The 20,180-nt window shown below is 38.3% G+C and overlaps 2 protein-coding genes across 2 annotated transcripts; both read right to left on the reverse strand.

Moving 5' to 3' along the window:
• Positions 1–10,218: 10,218 nt before the first annotated feature.
• Positions 10,219–13,816, reverse strand: LOC109895111 (leucine-rich repeat transmembrane neuronal protein 4-like). Its single transcript, XM_020488758.2, has 2 exons — positions 13,319–13,816; positions 10,219–12,827 (listed from the first exon to the last, which is right to left on the reverse strand). The coding sequence occupies exons 1-2, from the start codon at positions 13,320–13,322 to the stop codon at positions 11,209–11,211; spliced, it is 1,623 nt and encodes a 540-aa protein (XP_020344347.1). The 5' UTR covers positions 13,323–13,816; the 3' UTR covers positions 10,219–11,208.
• Positions 13,817–15,714: 1,898 nt separating this feature from the next.
• ddx51 (DEAD (Asp-Glu-Ala-Asp) box polypeptide 51) lies at positions 15,715–20,061 on the reverse strand. Its single transcript, XM_020489901.2, has 16 exons — positions 19,860–20,061; positions 19,398–19,720; positions 19,088–19,290; positions 18,835–18,985; positions 18,595–18,740; positions 18,436–18,507; positions 18,231–18,337; positions 17,961–18,069; positions 17,700–17,845; positions 17,343–17,520; positions 17,151–17,266; positions 16,938–17,054; positions 16,754–16,855; positions 16,442–16,505; positions 16,034–16,168; positions 15,715–15,893 (listed from the first exon to the last, which is right to left on the reverse strand). Exons 1-16 carry the CDS (start codon positions 19,880–19,882, stop codon positions 15,867–15,869), a joined length of 2,019 nt encoding a protein of 672 aa, XP_020345490.1. The 5' UTR covers positions 19,883–20,061; the 3' UTR covers positions 15,715–15,866.
• Between the last annotated feature and the right edge of the window lie 119 nt (positions 20,062–20,180).

Raw genomic sequence — 20,180 nt, forward strand, 5'->3', positions numbered from 1 at the left:
AAGGTGATTCTGACATGTATTGATTCAGGGGGTTGAAAACGTATCTAATCAAGATACTGTATATTGTATATTTTATTTCACAAATGTTGTAATTTTTCTTCCACTATGACATTACAGAGTATTTTGTGTAGATCGTGGACAAAAATTATAATTCAATCCATTTTAATTCCACTTGATCACACAACAAAATATGGAAAGGTTCAGGGGGTGTGAATACTTTCTGAAAACATTGCATCTCAGTGATTTGCTTTCAGGTACAGTCAGGTGAAAAATTTGATGCACCCTTTATAAAGATTAGCAAAAAAGAATCAAATAATGCAAAATAAATAATTCAAATACTTAGCTATGTGTATGCAATTTTTTTTTAAATGATATTCTTCTATTCTTATACAGTTGCTCAGAGAAAGAGATTGCATCATGAATTTCAGTCCATTCACAAGGCATTTTCATTCAAAAGTATAACAAAAGAGAGCAAGCCTTGGTGCTGCTGTCTAAATACAACAATACTAATTCCATTAAATTGAGCTGGGTCTTTAGTAACATGACTGGCTGGCAGATACTCCTCACTTTAAAATGGATTTTTAAAACCGGAAAATGTACTCAATCTTATTGGGAGGGTGGATTCAAACATTTCACTGCATACATGGTTCATATAGAATTGATATCGACGTGCCTCTTTAAAAACTTAAATCGAGGGGAGTGTTTGGCCGAGGTAGGCCATCATTGTAAATAAAAATGTGTTCTTAATTGACTTGCCAAGTTAAATAAAGGTTAAATAAATAAATACAAATCAGCCACTTCTTTTCTCTGACATTTCATAAAATAAAGCATAATGAATGGCCCATCAGAATTATTCTTTAACCTAAGCGTATAATTTGCTATGACAACTTTACTTTCTACATGACCACACACATGATCAAATCATTACAGTCAGTGAGCACATCAAAAATGGGAAAATACCAAGGAAATTGCACGGAGTTGTCATAGTCCAACAGTCAAGATGAACTTTCTATGAATGTAGCCATATTGACGATCTTGTCAACAAATGGTGTCTTTTCTTTTATAACACTTTAATCTTTTGCTATTTTGTCATACTGTGTCATAGACGATGACATTGTCATTGTCATTACAGTAAGTGTAGACTTGATGGAAATGAGCAAATTGTGAAATCATAATATAAAATGCTATACAGGTATGAATAAATCAAAAACTGGAACTATAGTTTTAACTATGCATGCTTTAACTATGCTTTGTGGAAAGTTTTTTGGGGGGAGAACAAAGAGTTACTTTGGAGGGGATTATAACTATTTAAATACAGATCCCAAAAAATGACAACTTCTTAAAACTATTTGAATTACAAATCCCAAAACATGACTAATTTTCAAAATTATTTGAATACAGGTCTCAGAAATAAATACTTTTGAAAACCATTTGAATACAGATCTCAGAAAGTAACTCAATTTTTAAACAATTTGAATACAGATCTGAGAAAGAAACTACTTTAAAAAATATATTTGAATACAGATCTCAGGAAGTGACTACTTTTCAAAAACTATTCGATTGGCTGCCTTCAACTAATGTTAAATGGATAGAACACAATATCCTATACTAATGCGTGCCAATATATCTGACAGTCATACTTGATCTACACAATACGTTTATATCTGAACATTCTGTAAATGTCCATTCTTCTGAATGTCCATTGCCTCAGATGTACAGTGCATAATCAAGTCAAACCAATTACCAATGATATTTTGTACAGATAAGTATAAATCATTTGTGATGCTCAACTACTGTACTGTATTTATCTTTCAACATGCCACTGAACACGTTGAAAGCTGCAAATAATTTTATGATACCTGAAAATACTGGACAAAGCCATTTCAAACATTGCAAACAGCAAGTTGGTTGCTTAGCAAAAATTACTTTGAACCTCTTTGTCCATCTGAGGAGAAGTGTTCATGTTTCAAACACACACTGTACCATCTTTAAAGGGAAAGTTTACTCAGAATACAAACTAACGTGATTTTCTACCTTGTTGTTGTTGTTGATTCAAGAAGTCAGTTGGATATTGAGTTTCCTTCTGACACTTAATAGCCATATTTTGTTGCTGTTAGCATTCTCAGTAACACTTAACATTAAACTGTTCTTGTGACTGTGTAGTAAAACTGTAATTACTTTAGGAGCAACATTTTATTAGCATGTTTTCACATAATACTTTGGTAATTGCATTTTAATTGCATAGCAATGAGCTGAGAATTTTTGTAACTTCTGTACACGAGGAATAGTGACTTCCTTATTCCACTTATGTAATAACTCCCTTATTGTGGAATTATAAAGTAATTTCCAAAGTCCTATGTACTGACAATGTTGCTATTGTAATAATCACAAAGTTACTACACATGTATAAGAACTGGATGTAAAGCTTTACCTTATGTCTCACTAATTACTAAAATATATTTGTTAATTAATTTGAAGCTGCAAAAGTGGTCTACTCTAATGTTGAGGTGATTCCATGTCCCTTGTGGATTTCATTATAGGCTATTTTCAAATCTGAGAGCCCCCCAAACCATGTGCTAATGATAGTATATTTTGACTAATTCAACTAACTGTTGAAGTTTTTGGTTCTGGCAGCCATCAAATATATATATTTTTGTTTTCAAATATTATTAGATTTTCTGAGAGGTTTTCTAAATACTTGCAAATATTAGTTGTTTTTCTGAGACCTGTATTTGAATATGAAAGAAACCAGTTGCTTAGAAACTGTATATAAAAGAAAGAAACTCTATATAAACTATATTCGACTACCTCGGGTATATGAAAAGTTGGTATTTTCAAATAAACTACAAAATACAACTATTTTCTGTCCAGGTCTGACACAGACTATGCATTATATTTACTGAATGGTGGGTGTATATTGATTTCATAATGAAACCAAATTGATCAAACAAAACCTTGTGCTTTACAAAAATGACAAATATGGGGCTAATTTCACAAGAGGGATGGTTAGCTTACACTGATTTTTCAAGATTTGTACGTGGTACTTTACTTCATCCTTGTAACCCTGATCATGGTTGTACTAACAACACCTGTGTCATCCAATTAGGAATTACTTAAATTATACACTTTCAGACCTGGTGATAGAAACCCTGTCTCCACCCCTGAACATAAAAAAAGTCACAACAATTTTTATTTTATTTAACTAGGCAAGTCAGTTAAGAACAAATTCTTATTTTCAATGACACCTTAGGAACAGTGGGTTAACTGCCTTGTTCAGGGGCAGAACGACAGATTTTTACCTTGTCAGCTCGGGGATTCAATCTTGCAACCTTTCGGTTACTAGTCCAACTCTCTAACCACTAGGCTACCTGCCGTCCTGAACAATACACAGTTCATAATGAGATGGGAGAGAAGGCGAGGCTGTAGGACTGAATCATGATGTCTGTCTTCAAATCAGGGAGGTAGTCTCAATGAAATGTGAGTCACTATGTCGGAAAAGAAGAAAGTGGGCAATCAGGGCGTCCTGTTCACTTGAGATCCCATTAACACGTAAAAAAAAATAACAACCGCAACCAAAAACAATGCTTGGCCCAACTCAAAAAGAAACATCAAACAGCAAAAGCTGTGCTGGAGATGAAGATCCACTGGACCAGAACCAGGGCCTCTGTGCTGCACATACAGTGCGTCGGTGGAGAATGTTCATTTCCAACCTCTGGAGTGGTGAATGCCACAGAGGTGACCTCTAGACATGATGTTGCTCCATGCATTATGAAACCCCAATTAAACAGAGGTTAATCAAATAAATTAAAACAATTCCAAACTCCAGAGATCCTAAGGTGGTCCGACATTAGTTCCTAATATGAAACATTGGACACGTTGACTGATTTTCTGCCAAATTATTTCATGAGGACATTGGAATCTATGTAGTACAGTCTAAAATGAAGGACACAGTAGGTTTTTGCCTGTAATGGTTTTGTGTTGGCATTCAGAGTCCTCTGGAATGGATATAGTGTTTAGGCAATGTTATATTAATTACAAGCAGTACTATGAATGCTAATTGTCATGTCATCTGCAGCGAGTGTTAAGAATATTGAAGTATGGGTAGGTCTGGAAGTAAAGATATATCGGCCAGAGTATACCACAACGTGCAATGGAATGTTAATCTTACTCAGTTATTGAGAAATACAATTGTTTTCCCTTTCTAAAAATACAATTCTCTAATACTAATTGCCTATCAAAATGCAGTTGCCCCAAGTGTAAATTCAAAGCTCTATCTATAACATTTTGGATTCACAAGTTGGAGGCTGTGAATGAATGTTTTTGACACTTAAGACAATATATTCTGCCTTTTAACCGGGTATTGTCTAGGGTAATTCATTTGACATGTTCAATACCAGCTCTACACAATCACTAATACAAAGAAGAAGAAGGAAAGATCTATATAGGCATATTGCAGTACAGCCTGGATCATTTAAGCACATACTGTAGTTTACTAAAATTGGAAATCATAGCTAGCATAGGTTAACTGTGCAGCAATTATTGTTTCCCCATCTATAGTAAAACACCTAACTCATGAACCTCGGATTGTTCTCTTCACTGCCTCCTTTCCCAGATACAGCAGTCATACAGTGCTATAACCATCTGGAGTTTTCAAGACAATGTAAACCATGTTTCATCTATCAGAATTTGAAAAAGGCAGATTAACATGCACATAATTACAACATTGCTCTTTTCTACACATACAAAGGCACATTTGTATTCCAAACAGGAATTCATCATAAATGCAGCAGCTGAAAGCATAATAAATGGGTATATAAATCTTGCTGCCAGCAGTAACTCCTCGTCATGACTCATACTGAGAAAGTGAAACAAGTGATGGGGCACATAAATCCATTTGAAATCAAATCGACATCAACCATTCTCAATGTTTGTTTGCATTCACTTTACATCACATGATGGCCATGGACACATCACCCTCCTGCCATATTTCACTATATGATGTTTCTGTATAGACATGCTGTTTAGTATGAGTAAGCTGTGGTTAGATCGTTATAACGTTCTCTATTGGCCTCAAGAGCAGTGATCATTATGAATATTATACTCTACACACACCAAGCTGTCAAGTAGCTGCTTATACCAGCCTATACACAACAACACACATGAGGAGTCTCCAAGTCTGAGAAATGACATGTTTCTAGTTAAGGACCAGTAGAAGGATGATAATACACTGTGGATTATTATCCTCAATTGTAGACTGTGACTAAATTCCACCCCTTTTTGATTAGGTGGGATAGCTCACTGATGTAAATAGCTTTTGAACGCTGGCACCAAATTCCCCTAATCCTGTCTGGCTTAACACATGCCTCCTTGCCCACTTTAATTTATTTTCCTTTCCGTTGATGGAGTTGACCGTATGGAGTTGACTGGGGAGGGAGGAGGAGAGGGGAAGACAGGCGGAGGTGGGTGGCATTTTTCTAATAGCAAAAGTGCCCTGACCCTTGGGACCATGTTTTCTGAGTGGCTGTTGCCCCTGTTCTTTCCCTTCCCTGTTACACAGCAGGAACACACGGCCCTCCCACACCAACACAAACAGACACAGCATGGAGAGAGCTAACTTAGGCATTTGCCAGTAGAGGGAGAGAAAAGAGGACAATCACAGAATACAGTGAATGGTAATGGAGGGGCATGTTGCCAAGTTACTCAGTCGTACAGTTTCTTTCTATAGTGCAGATGACAGTATCTGTGATATGAATGGTTCAGTCAAATTGGTGTACTGGCATACAATGCCTACTCTGCGTAAACATAAATTGACAACCAGTATGTCCATTCACACTTCGTTTTTACTATTGACAGTATCTGATATTGTCATTGTCCCAACTCATATAGCTACGCAACATACAGCACCAGTCAAAAGTTTGGACAGACCTACTCATTCAAGGGTTTTTCTTTATTTTTACTATTTTCTACATTGTGGAATAACAGTGAAGACATCAAAACTATGAAATAACACATTTGTAATCATGCAGTAACCAAAAAAAAGTTAAACAAATGTATTTTAGATTCTTCAAAGTAGCCATCCTTTGCCTTGATGACAGCTTTGCTTACTCTTGGTATTCTCTCAACCAGCTTCATGAGGAATGCTTTTCCAACAGTCTTGTAGGAGTTCCCACATATTCTGAGCACTCGTTGGATGCTTTTCCTTCACTTTGCGGTCCAACTCATCCCAAACCATCTTAATTGGGTTGAGGTCAGGTGATTGTGGAGGCTAGATCATCTAACGCATCTAATCACTCTCCTTCTTGGTCAAATAGCCCTTACACAGCCTGGAGGTGTGTTTTGGGTCATTGTCCTGTTGAAAAACAAAGTATAGTCCCACTGTAAGGGTTGCGGAACTGGTGGCAGTGAAGTCAGACGCAGGAGAGCAGAAATAGGTAATAGCCAGAGCAGTTTAATTTCAAAACCAACGGCAATAAAAAAAAGAACCTACATGGGTACAAAAACCCGACGCGCACCAGTAACATAGTGCACAAGCACTTACAAACAAACAATTCCACACAAGGACATGGGGAGAACAGAGGGTTAAATACACAACACTTAATGAGGGAAATGGAAACCAGGTGTGTAGGAAAACAAGGCAAAACATATGGAAAATGAAAAGTGGCTCTACGATGGCTAGAAGACTGGTGACGCCGACCGCCGGACACCGCTCGAACAAGGAGAGGAAACGACTTCGGTGGAAGTCGTGACACCCACTAAGTGCAAACCAGATGGGATGGCGTATCGCTGCTGAATGCTGTGGTAGCCATGCTGGTTAAGTGTGCCTCGAATTCTAAATAAATCACAGACAGTGTCACCAGCAAAGCACCGACACACCATCACACCTCCTCCTCCATGTTTCATGGTGGGAACATCTGTCACGTTCTGACCATAGTTCTTTTGTGTTTTCCTTGTTTTAGTGTTGGTCAGGACGTGAGCTGGGTGGGCATTCTATGTTGTGTGTCTAGTTTGTCTATTTCTATGTTTGGCCTGATATGGTTCTCAATCAGAGGCAGGTGTTAGTCATTATCTCTGATTGGGAACCATATTTAGGTAGCCTGTTTTGTGTTGGGATTTGTGGGTGGTTGTTTCCTGTCTTTGTGTTTTCTGCACCAGATAGGGCTGTTTCGGTTTTGCCACGTTTATTGTTTTGTAGTTTGTTCATGTTAAGTGTCTCTTATTAAAGAATCATGAACTTCAACCACGCTGCGTTTTGGTCCTCCTCTCCTTCCCAGGAAGAAAGCCGTTACAACATCACATGCAGAGATCATCTGTTCACCTACTCTGTGTTTCACAAAGACACTGCGGTTGGAACCAAAAATCTCAATTTTGACTCATAAGACCAATGGACAGATTTCTACTGGTCTAATGTCCATTGCTCATGTTTCTTGGCCCAAGCAAGTCTTTTGGTGTCCTTTAGTAGTGGTTTCTTTGCAGCAATTTGACCATGAAGGCTTGATTCACGCAGTCTCCTCTGAACAGTTGATATTGAGATGTGTCTGTTACTTGAACTCGGTGAAGCATTTATTTGGGCTGCAATCTGAGGCTGGTAACTATAATGAACTTTAATGAACTAATCATCTGCAGCAGAGGTAACTCTGGGTCTTCCTTTCCTGTGACGGTCCTCATGAGAGCCAGTTTCATCATAGAGCTTGAGGGTTTTTCCAACTGTACTGTACTTTTCCAACTGTACATTTTCCGCATGACTGACATTCATGTCTTGAAGTAATGATGGACTGTCATTTCTCCATGCTTATTTGAGTTGTTCTTGCCATAATATGGACTTGGTCTTTTACCAAAAAGGGCTATCTTCTGTATACCACCCCTACCTTGTCACAACACAACTGATTGGCTCAAACGCATTAAGAAGGAAAGAAATTCCACAAATTCCCTTTTAAGAAGGCACACCTGTTAATTGAAATGCATTCCAGGTAACTACCTCATGAAGCTGATTGAGAGAATGCCAAGAGTGTGCAAATCTCAAATAATCTCAAATACAAAGAATCTCAAATATAAAATATATTTTGATTTGTTTAAAACTTTTTTGGTTACTACATGATTCCATATGTGTTATTTCATAGTTTTGAGGTCTTCACTATTATTTTACAACCTAGAAAATAGTAAAAATAAAGAAAAACCCTTGAATGAGTAGATGTGTCCAAACTTTTGACTGGTACTGTACCTATGTACATATACAAGCAATGATGAATAGTTCTGGCAATTTTTACAGTGAACATTTTATAACTCCATCCTTAATCCATAGCTAATATTCCACAAAAAGCACGCCTGCTTCCCTATGAGTTCTTACGCAGCTGAATCAAAAACATGCAATTAATAAACATAGACATTTCCTGTACAACAATTGTATGGGTCTAAAAATCATAATGGGCAAGACATTTAATTAAACTGCTTCCACAGCTAGGAGTGATTTGGCCCACACTACTTTAAAAGAGTGCTGCCCCATTTTTAGACCATATCAAGCAGCCTCAGAGGAAGTATGAGTGTTCTCATAAGTAGTAGTTTGGCCAAACATCACCTATTTTGACTATTTGTATAATATATGATATTAACTCTTTTGGATATATAGCATCTATCCTTGAGAACACGTGTGATCTGGGGAAATAAATATTCCCTTAAACTAAGACCTCTGTTAAAAGCATAATAGTGATCAATTGAATGCAATTCAGTGATTCTGCATCTTCAGCAAACATTTCAATGTCATTGAGATCATAAACGAACACATGCTTTAAAAGCCTGAGAGAAGATGATATTCAGACTAGAGGTCGACCGATTAATCGGAATGGCCGATTAATTAGGGCCGATTTCAAGTTTTCATAACAATCGGAAATCTGTATTTTCGGGCATCGATTTTTAAAATATATATATTTTTACACCTTTATTTAATCTTTATTTAACTAGGCAAGTCCATTAAGAACACATTCTTATTTTCAATGACGGCCTAGGAACGGTGGGTTAACTGCCTTGTTCAGGGGCAGAACGACAGATTTTCACCTTGTCAGCTCGGGGGATCCAATCTTGCAACCTTACAGTTAACAAGTCCAACGCAATAACGACCTGCCTCTCTCTCATTGCACTCCACAAGGAGACTGCCTGTTACGCGAATGCAGTAAGCCAAGGTAAGTTGCAAGCTAGCATTAAACTTATCTTGTAGGCAGAAGCAGGCATGTAAACATTCATTCAAACAGCACTTTCTTTGCGTTTTGCCAGCAGCTCTTCGTTGTGCGTCAAGCATTGCGCTGTTTATGACTTCAAGCCTACCAACTCCCGAGATGAGGATGGTGTAACCGAAGTGAAATGGCTAGCTCGTTAGCGCACGCTAATAGCGTTTCAAACGTCACTCGCTCTGAGCCTTCTAGTAGTTGTTCCCCTTGCTCTGCATGGGTAACACTGCTTTGATGGTGGCTGTTGTCGTTGTGTTGCTGATTCGAGCCCAGGGAGGAGCGAGGAGAGGGACAGAAGCTATACCGTTACACTGGCAATACTAAAGTGCCTAAAGTAAGAACATCCAATAGTCAAAGGTTAATGAAATACAAATGATATAGAGGGAAATAGTCCTATAATTCCTATAATAACTACATCCTAAAACTTCTTACCTGGGAATATTGAAGACTCATGTTAAAAGGAACCACCAGCTTTCATATGTTCTCATGTTCTGAGCAAGGAACTGAAACGTTAGCTTTCTTACATAGCACATATTGCATTTTTACTTTCTTCTCCAACACTTTGTTTTTGCACTATTTAAACCAAATTGAACATGTTTCATTATTTACTTGAGGCTAAATAGATTTTATTGATGTATTATATTAAGTTAAAATAAGTGTTCATTCAGTATTGTTGTAATTGTCATTATTACAAATAAATAAATAAATAAATAGGCCGATTAATCGGTATCAGCTTTTTTGGCCCTCCAATAATCGGTATCGGTATTGGCGTTGAAAAATCATAATCGGTCGACCTCTAATTCAGACAGCTATAGTGTTCTGGAACAATTAGCAACTAAGGATAAGGACAAGAAAATCTGTCATGTGAAATGTAAATACAATCTAAATGGAAATATACACTTCCATAGAGCCTAGATAGAACTCTACACTGTGAATCATACATGGCTGCATTTGTCATAGCCTTAGTGGGCTGGTACACCACGCACATCCATAAAACACAGGATAAAAACTTTTATGCATTTTTCATAAGATTTGAAATGGTCTTGTTACACCATGTTTTATGTCATGGTGAAGTGCCTCAATAGAAAGCATACTAATGCTGTTGGCTTTTATGGTATATTGCATGCCAGTAAGAAGACTAAAAACAGGACAAAATAATGTAATCATGTTTATGACACCCATTATTTAGCAACTACCATTCACAAGTTTAATGACATAATTCAATTTCACATACAGTTACCATAATTCCATAAAACAAACAAGAGCTAAATATTGGAAAAGACTACACATAAAGTCTGTCAGTTAGTTGTATACAAGTATGAACACGAAGATCTCAATATTACTCAAGGATAAGAAAAGTGAAAAGTGGGGTAATTTGTAATCAACAGCAGATACAGATGTGCCATCTCAATTTTATCCCTCTTTTGTTGCTGACAATTTTCCTGCACTGCAGGAAATGCACATTTCTAGTGTATTCAAGGCTTAAAAAGGCTTCTAACGTTTATTATTACTAGCTTACAACTTGATTTGCCCTAAGGAAAAATGTATCAACCCCTACAAAAATGGCCATTAACTATAATCCACAAATTTCCTGTTGCTGCAGGATTATTTTCCTGCTGAAAGAAAGTAGGTTTAGGTTTATATTCACAAACAGGATTAATTCATCAAATCAATTTGTTCTTAATGTGATAACGTTAATTTAAAACAACAATAACAAGAGTCAAACAGGGGATGGAGGTAGTCAGTCACCATGCACACAGTGATCTGTACAGTGCATCCCTGTGGAAAACATTTAGCTCTGACTCCCAAGCAGCTGTAAAGTGCGTTTTTAGGATGGATAACTTTAATTTAAAACAACAGTAAGAACAGAGTCAGAGGATGGAAGTTTAACTCAGTCTCCATTCACTAAAGAGGTTTACAGTGCATCCCTGTGGAAAATATTGACCTCTGACCCCCAGGCAGAGTGCGTTTTTAGGATGGACTTGACAGATCATACCTCACATTCTCTGGATCCTGAGATCGTGCAGGGGCAGGACCTTGTCTCATTTACCAATGCATCCATGGTCTCAGAGTTTGAATGGTAAGTCAAATAATACTCTTGCAACTGAGAGTTAAGGTTAAGCTCCTGCTTCCGGGCCTTTTTTCTGCGCTTGTGGTTGACTGAGTGCTGCTGAAGCTGCCTCATGCTATTGGGGTAGCGCCTCCACGAGACATAAATTACCAGCAGGATCAATGACACAGACAGAAATAGGGCTACACTGCCTGCAATTATTTTATGGAAGGCCATATGCTCAAACTCTAGTTCTGGGGAAAATGAGGAGGATTCTGGAGAGATGGAGGTCATGAGTATGGACTCTGTTGTTTCTTTGTCTGTCACAATGGGAGAGACAGGTTGTGGAGCGAGTCTTTGTACAGTTGATGCAGGTAGACCTTGGGTTATTGTGGTCGTGGCAGAGAGAGGTGTGGTGGGCTTTTTGGTGTCCACAACTAAGGCTGTGGTTTGCCTCATGATCATAGCTGTGGTTTGGTCTACAACTGATGTGTCCACACAGATTGTGTAGTTCCTCACTATGTCGATTACTCTGTCTCCCTGAACTGACTTGGGGCTGCTGCATATCATGTTGATGTCCTTTGAGCCACTGAAGTTCTTCAGCCAGGTCACCAGGGGGCAAATAGTAGGGCTGCAGTCCCAGGCGTTACCCACCAGGCTGATGGTATTAATGGAGACCCAGGCTGAAACCGTGTCCTGAGACACGTTGCTCAGCTTGTTGGATTCAAGATTGAGTATCTGTAAGTTTGGCATACACTGGAAAACAGCTGGGTCCAAGATCTGGATGTCATTTCCTGAGAGGTCTAATTTTTGCAGCGTATGCCAGATCCAAGGCAGGCCCTGATTGATGGCTCGTATGCGGTTCCATTGCAAGTAGAGGACCTGTAGATTGTTAAGGCGTGGAAAAATAAAAAAATGTATTCTTGAAAATTGATTATGCTCCAGGTGAAGCTCTTTCAACTTGAACAGCCCCAAGAAGGTGGTGCGGGTAAGGGTGCGTAGGTAATTGTAACCCAGGTCCAGGAACTCCAGGTTGCGACACTCCAGGAAAGTGCGTACAGGTATCCTGTTGAGACCATTGGATCGTAGGTGAAGGTTTTGGAGCTTACGCAGACCATAGAAATGACCTGGCTGCAGAGAATGTAGCTGGTTGTAGGACAAATCAAGACTGCGCAGGTTTGGTACAGCATTGAAAGTCTTATTTTGTAGAAGTGTAATTTTGTTAGAGCTGAGAATCAGATCTTTGAGCCTACGCACACCCTGAAAGGCTAAGCTATCTATAGCGGTGATGGAATTGTGGTCCAGGTAAAGCCAGATGAGCTGGTTGAGATGAGCGAATTGGTAAGGCAGCAGAGTCAGTAGGCTGTTGTAGCGCAGGGACAGACCCTGGCATCCAGTAGAGATGTTTTCTGGGATGTCTTGAAAGATGCCAGACTCGCAATAAACAATCTTCCCTTCACAGCGACAACTTGCTGGGCACATCCTCTCCCCCTTGCTGAGCAGCAGAAGAAAAGATGACAGGAGAAGACATAAAAGACACCTATCCCAAACTAGGGAACCTGTAGATGAGAAGAGATTTGAGTGCATGTGGCTACCAAAGCACACCTCCATTTCAGTATGTGTGCCCCCTCACTGTGCAATGTCCATGACAGATTGATTGATATTTCAGGCAGATTTGTATTTTTTTGTGGCATTCTGTGAAGTGAAAATCCAGTCAACTATGGGTGATGGGTCTAAGACATAAATGCACAGCAGCAGAGAGCAGACACGGAATAACTTTCATATTTCATACCACTTATGAGCTCAATAATGTATAATGCATATTCATAAATATATAAAAGGGCAGGTATATTACTGTGACCAATCTTTTGTTGTGTTTTAGAGCAGCCAAACAACCCTTCATTATAAACCCTATATAATACAATAATGGTTGTACACTACATAGGAAAAGCAAGCATCAAGGAGTTTTATGTAACAAAGCTTCAAAGCACCATAAACTTTCATGAAATAGAAATATGTATCTTTATGGGTTTCATTGGTGGTCACTTACCCATGGCTGCTTAGTGAAATATGAGCAATCCTTTCAGCACCATGGAACTGTCCAAATAATTCATTTAACTCCTTTCATTCGACACACGCCTGCTCTACCGTTAGAAAACTGAAAATATTATTATTGCCTAGTGAGTTTCAAGAGATGCTCTTAAATGTATACATCACTGACAATAATACTTTAAATCAGAATAAAAGACAAGTTAGAACGTAAGCAGTTCCAACAGTTCAATATATCCGCGGAAGAGCATAATGCACTCATCCCTAAATAGTCTACTGGACTGGTAGCGACTTCACCCGTACGCGGCAAAAAAAAAATGGAAATACTGGCTATGCGCAATAAACAATTCCGTTCAGGCGTGTCGGATTGCACAACCAAGTGCAAATACAACACCTTGCGCCTTCTCGCTCTCTACATACACCCTCGCGAAAAGAGGGAGAGAGACATAGCCATAATGGCATTTGAAATGTCTCTATTCCTTTGAAACTTTTTTTAAGTGTAATATTTACTGTTCATTTTTTATTTAAATTGTGTGATCTATTTCACTTTCTTTGGCAAGGTAAACATGTTTCCCGTGTCAATAAAGCCCTTCGAATTGAGAGAATTTCACGGTATAATAATCGGTCACATTCGAGTTACTAAAATATATATTTTTTAAACTTGTGCATTTATCGAAAGATAAAAGTTCTTCAACATACTGATTTATGAACGATCTATAATTATTTACAAAAGCTACCTTACTCATGGCAAATTTTCATAAGAAAAAGTAGCCTCCATAATCTGGCATCCCTAATCTGTTTAAAACATAAAAAAATGTAATGACTAATTTCGCTGTTGTAGCCTATAGCAGGCCGACTGCCCACCGTATCTATAAATAGCGGCACAACAAAATAGGAAAACGTGTTGTAACATTTGGGCTACATACAACTATAAGTAAAAACAAAAGATGCAGTACTTTACATTGGCAAACTATACAAGGGACATTTTCAAACATACATCATGTGCAGTTTAGGTCAGCAATAACAGTGAGAACAATCTCTCCTAATACATCAAATGTGTTTGGGAAATCAGATCAGTGCTGTTTAAACTAATGGCAGGATAAAAGGAAAAATTCAGTATTTTGGCCTTTTGTGATTTATTATTAATGAGAAATAAGATTGGATTTTTGTTTTTAAGTCCCTACCCAGGTAGCACATAACGTTATGAGAACCATATGTTTCTTAGAGCTTGGTGAGAGCGTGGTTGCCCTATGATATTTGCATACAACCTTTCCTTAACTGTCTGTGAATGCTGCAGGATAGTTGCTTGGCTTTAGAATATTCTCAGCACATTTAAGGAACTAGACAAAAAAAAAGTCAAACATTGATTACATTTCATTTCAATGTTGGGAATGTTCTAGGAACGTTCTCCAACTGGTTCGATATTGGGAATGTTCTCAAAAGTTCAGAATGTAAAAAAAAAAAAAAAACATTCTGTGGGAATTTCAGTACTTCAGCATAACGTTTCATACCGGTTTCCTCATGGTTCTATTTAAAGTTGTGTTCTCAAATTAATCTAAGAACATTAAGAAAACTTTCCATAAAAACGACAAGAAACTTGAGTAATATTCAGAGAATGTTCTAAGAATGTTACTTAAAAACATACAATCCAGTCTCAGCATCAACGAAACTGTCGTTAATCTTGTTAAGTGTGCTCAGGTGTATTGGCCCACTAATTGGCCACACATGATCATAATGAGTGCTTGGTTCCTATGAAATGGGGTCTGTTTGAATAGACTAAAAAGAACATGGCATGCTAGCTCCTTCCTGGTGGCGCAGTGGACTATTTCCATGGATAGAAAACAAAAGATCATACAAACCTCTCTCACTGATGCCTTGTCTCAATAAAAAAGAAAGAAAATTGTCTGTGTGATTAATGCCCAAGGAAATGAATTTCCATGCATTTTAACTGTGCTTGTAGTTCAAAAAAGTTAACCCCAAATAAGCTAGCAGTGTTAAAGTCATGACCACTTGCTTAACATTGAGTGAAAGTCATTAAAATAATGTGGAATTTCTTTTTTCAGAGAATCAACAAAACCTCCCAGGAAAACTTTCAAGGAACAAAAGTAAAATGTTCTCAGAACCTCCCTGTGACCTAAAAATAAACCTTTTTATAACATGGATATTTTTTACTTCTATTCTCAGAACATTTAAAAAACATTTTTACAAAGCGTAATGCTTTGTTCAAACCAAAAACATACAGTCCCACAACTTCCAAGGAAACAAATGTGCTGGGGATTGACATCATTGGCCTATCATTTTGCAACAGGTCATTGTTCAGTGGGCCATGTGAACTCTGCTAGCAAGCGCAGCAGTGTTTAACATTGAGCCAATGGATTGTTTCATCAAAAACAAAGATTAATTGACATGTCCCATATTTATTTGAGAAAAACAAACATTTCATACAAAAGTCTGCACCTGGAACCAAATCTTGTGTGCATGCTGACCACTGGTTTTGCCTGTCACAAGAGAAGGAACAATATTACACTATATTGACTCAAGTCACTGTGTTAGACGCGCTTCTTGGCCTTTTCACCCTGGGGGAAAAAAATAAAAAGATGTACTGTTAAAAGTAATGACAATTTGCAGCTATGATGACGATAATGCTAGAGCAACAGACAACAGTTGTCCTCATGCCATTTGTTTGAATTTCAGTGATGTGAGTCTACTACACTACCTTTATGGTATTCCCCAACTCCAGTAGTGTCTGTTGATAGCAGGGTTCCATGCTCTTCAGATTCCCAGGCTTGACTATCTGTTTGTGGATCCCAGGGCTGCCTGCATCCTTCACCATCTGAATAAATTTATTCTCCTAAAGACCAACATCAACCAGATTTAGCATACAATAACTGTAGATCTATAACTAAAGCAGCAATTTTATAGCTATTAAAACTTGTCTGGCAGTTTAATCACAACTAAACAAAACTCACATTTATTTAAATAGAAATGTGCATTTTTTTATGCAGAAGCACTGAAATTGACAGAATACTGCTTTTCTGCAATGCTATCATTCCAGCCTTGGCCACACATTGACATATTTTCATTGCTCTTTGTGTCTTATGTTTGAAAAACACATCCATCTCACCTGTACCCCCAACAGAAATGTGAAGGCCAGTCCAGATTTTCCCGCTCTTGCAGTTCTTCCAACCCTGTGCCAACAAAAAGTTGTTGAATAGAAAGGCAAAAGAACATTGCATACATTGAAGGGTCCCTTGTAGTACTTTACATTGACAAACTATGCATCTTTTGTTTTTACTTATAGTTGTATGTAGCCCAAATGTTGTTACAACACATTTCCCTATTTTGCTGTATGAACATTGCATACAAAAGCTACAACAAATACAATTCAACCTATGCAGTTACAAGTGTAACAGTCAAATAAAACAAGCTAGCTTACCGGTGAATGTAAGTCCTGATGAACTGTGGTGCATCGTAGTTCACAACACATTTCACCCCGTTGATGTCAATGCCTCTGGCAGCAGCATCAGTGCTGATCAAACTTGAACAGAAAAAATTTGTGATATATATATATATAAGAAAATAGGATATTCAATTATCCGCTAACAGACACTCATACTTACAGTTGGATCTTTCCCTGTTCAAATTCCTTGAGGGTTCTCTTCCTCTCATTGGGGGAGAGTCGTGAGGAGAACTCAGCTGCCTGCACTCCACCAAAAAGATGCACTAGCAGGTACAGTCTGTCAGAGAGAACAGAAAGCAAAATCAAATTGCTGTGGACATGTAATCTTCATCCAATAACGCAGTAAGGATAAAACCAGTGAAGATTCACCAACCTGTGAGCGGCTTCTCTGGAATTGGTGAAGCACAGAATGGGACTAAACTTCAGGCGCAATATGAAATGGAGGATGAGGAGGGGCTTCTTACTCAGAGTGCAGGGCACATAGTATTCCTAGAAAAGAGACCACAATGCTCTGGAATATAGGATAAATTATATATTTTTTAAATTGGGATGTTTTGTAACTTACTGTCAGGCCCTGTGGGAAGTTAAACCTCTCTTGAGACTCGGGGTTGGTTGTTGACCGACTGTGGACAGAGCTAAAGAGTCTGGGCTGATGCAGGCCTAGCTGCTGCAACTTCTCTGGATTCTGAGTCAGTGTGGCTGAGAACAGGAGCTTCTGCAGAGGCATCTGCGGCGGTGACAAGCTGTCACAAAGTAAAAACAGATGTACTACATCACTGAAATGAATATACCCTAGAATAATGTATGAAAGCACACAACCCATAGGTGCAGAACAGTTTGTATTCTCACAAACAAACCACATAGTTGCCAGTTCTGCATTTTCCAGTACTGTCTGAAAGAATGCTGAGAAGTGAGGTCTTACCTCGCTGCTGTGATAGGTGCAGGCTCTGTCCTCTTGAAGATTGAGACTGCTTCAGAAACTCTCCTGGGTCTGTAAACTGCCTTGGTCACCTGACTGAGCCAAGACTGGTGCATGCTGTCAATCATCCGGTCTGCCTCATCAATGATCTGCAGAGAAAGTTTTAATATTGACCATCATGAAATATGAATCCTTTATTGAAATACTGTTAGTCATAACACCCATAAAAATACAAATGACATTGTACTAATATTAGTGACTCACAAGGAAGCGGAGGTGTTCCAAACTGAAACCATCATTCTTATTGATGTGATCAACTAGTCTCCCAGGGGTTGCGACAACAATGTCTGCCAAACTGTGGCTTATTCCACCTCTGCAAAACAAGCAAAATGTGTATTTCTTTCAGATCAATTTTCTAATTAAAATCATGGTGTTATTTACGCAGATATTACTATTTTGAATGAAAGGAAACTAAGCTTAAACAAATAAAATAATTCATTATCCACCAAGGAAGAGAGACCTTGATGTATCTACCTGTTTTCTGAGAGCGATGCTTGCTCGGTGGCAAAGGACTTTTGACCAGCAAGCATGACCACTTTCAAGCTGTTGCCCTCTGCATATGAACTGAATACTTTGCCAACCTGTTTGAGAAAACATTTAAAAAATGTTCAAGCTCAGCTAACCAAAATAAATCACAAGTTATCTCCATCATGGAGATTGAAGGTTTGACCCAAGTTACCTGCTGTGCAAGCTCTTTGGTGGGCAACACTGCCAAAACACGGACTTCACATACAACTCTCTCCATCAGTGCCTAATGACATAAAAAAATGAAAATTATGACTTATCTAGTGAAAAAAAACATTATATATATATATATAGTTAATGGTTTAATTCATACCTGAATGACAGGTATGACAAATGCCAGAGTCTTGCCACTCCCCGTTGGAGCAGACACACAAATGTCTCTGGGTTTGTAGCCCCCTCTTCCAATCAATAGACCATGAGAGACACTCTCTAAAATGGCTGGGATGACCTCCGCTTGTACTGCAAAAGGGAAACAATAGAAGTTGAGTACTTTCCCCTCCCACATTGCGACAGCAAAACAGATTTCAACTTCCAATCCTTTATGCCTGCTAACCTGGAAAGAGGTGATGAATTCCATTGCTCTCAAGTTTCCGTTGGAGTTTAGTACAAATTCCTGGGACGTCACTGATGGGGACTAGGTTGCTTGTAATGTCTCTCTGGATTACATCTGGTTCAGCAAGCCACTTGGGCAGGACTCTTTGTACCTAACATATTAAATATATAAAATGTATCATGAACATACTGTAAAGACATTTCCCACTACAAGTTATATCAACGCGCTAGTGCACTTCAACAAACGACGGTACCTTTTGAATAATCTTTTTCTCAAATCCTCCTAGTATGGTGAAACCAGTCTGAGAGGGACTTGTTTCTGTGTCTTGTATTGACTGGTCAGTCTGAATTTTCTCCACCATTTCATCATCATTTTTTAGCAGCTCTGTTTTGTCAGCAGCAGCAGCCTCTTGCAGGTTTCTATTCTTATTGTGGACAGATGTCTGCTTCATCCCACCTAAGGAGAGAAACAAAGACAATAAGGAATACTAATATAAAATAAATTCTTATGAATGTTATACCATTTCAACTGTAAATGTGTGATATAAAATAATAGATACACACCTTTGTCCTCTTCTGTCAGTTGCATCTTTTTCCTATCCTTCTTCTTTCGTGCATTATCACCCTCGGAAAGTTCTTCAGGGTCTGGTGGGGACACTTTCCTCTTCTTTGGGTGTTTTGTCTCATCGAGGTTGACTCCCTTGTTTTTTCTTTTCTTCTTCACCGAGGTGTCCCCGTCATTCTCAACTGTTGTTTTTGACTGGTATTCTTCTTGACATGACAAGCTCTGTTGCTCCTTGACTTTGGCCTTCCTCTGAAGCTTAGCCAACAACGCTTTGGCTCGAGATTCGTTGCTCGAGCCATCATCTCCTTCATCCCCAAGGTATCTGTGAAAAGCATAGTCGTCAATGTACTTGGTTTCAGGTCCACAATAAACACACTTCATAATATAACTACTAGCTGACTATGTCAATCAAGAACTAAGGAAGCTAGCTAACGTTAGCGTACAACAAACAGTGAACATACCTATTAATAAAGAACAGAGCCATTGTTCAAATGTTGAAAGGGGCCAAAAAATGAGATGTGGGCAATAACTTCAATAATGCAACGTTATCTAGCAGCCATTCCACAACAATATAGTTATAACTAACTATTTTTGCTGTTTCACACGTGTGTGTTTTCCCAGAGCTTTTTAGAGAAATGAGGTGTCTTCCTGTTTAAAGTCGCTTTAAAATGACGTTAGTAGCTTCAGAAGAAAAGTTGAAAAAAAAAGGGTTGACCACTTTCAAAAATGAAAAGGTAATGTTTTCTTTATATCTTGTGAGTAAGTAACGCTAATCTTTTTTA

The sequence above is a fragment of the Oncorhynchus kisutch genome, linkage group LG8 (assembly GCF_002021735.2).
Source record: "Oncorhynchus kisutch isolate 150728-3 linkage group LG8, Okis_V2, whole genome shotgun sequence".
Lineage (NCBI taxonomy): Eukaryota > Metazoa > Chordata > Actinopteri > Salmoniformes > Salmonidae > Oncorhynchus > Oncorhynchus kisutch.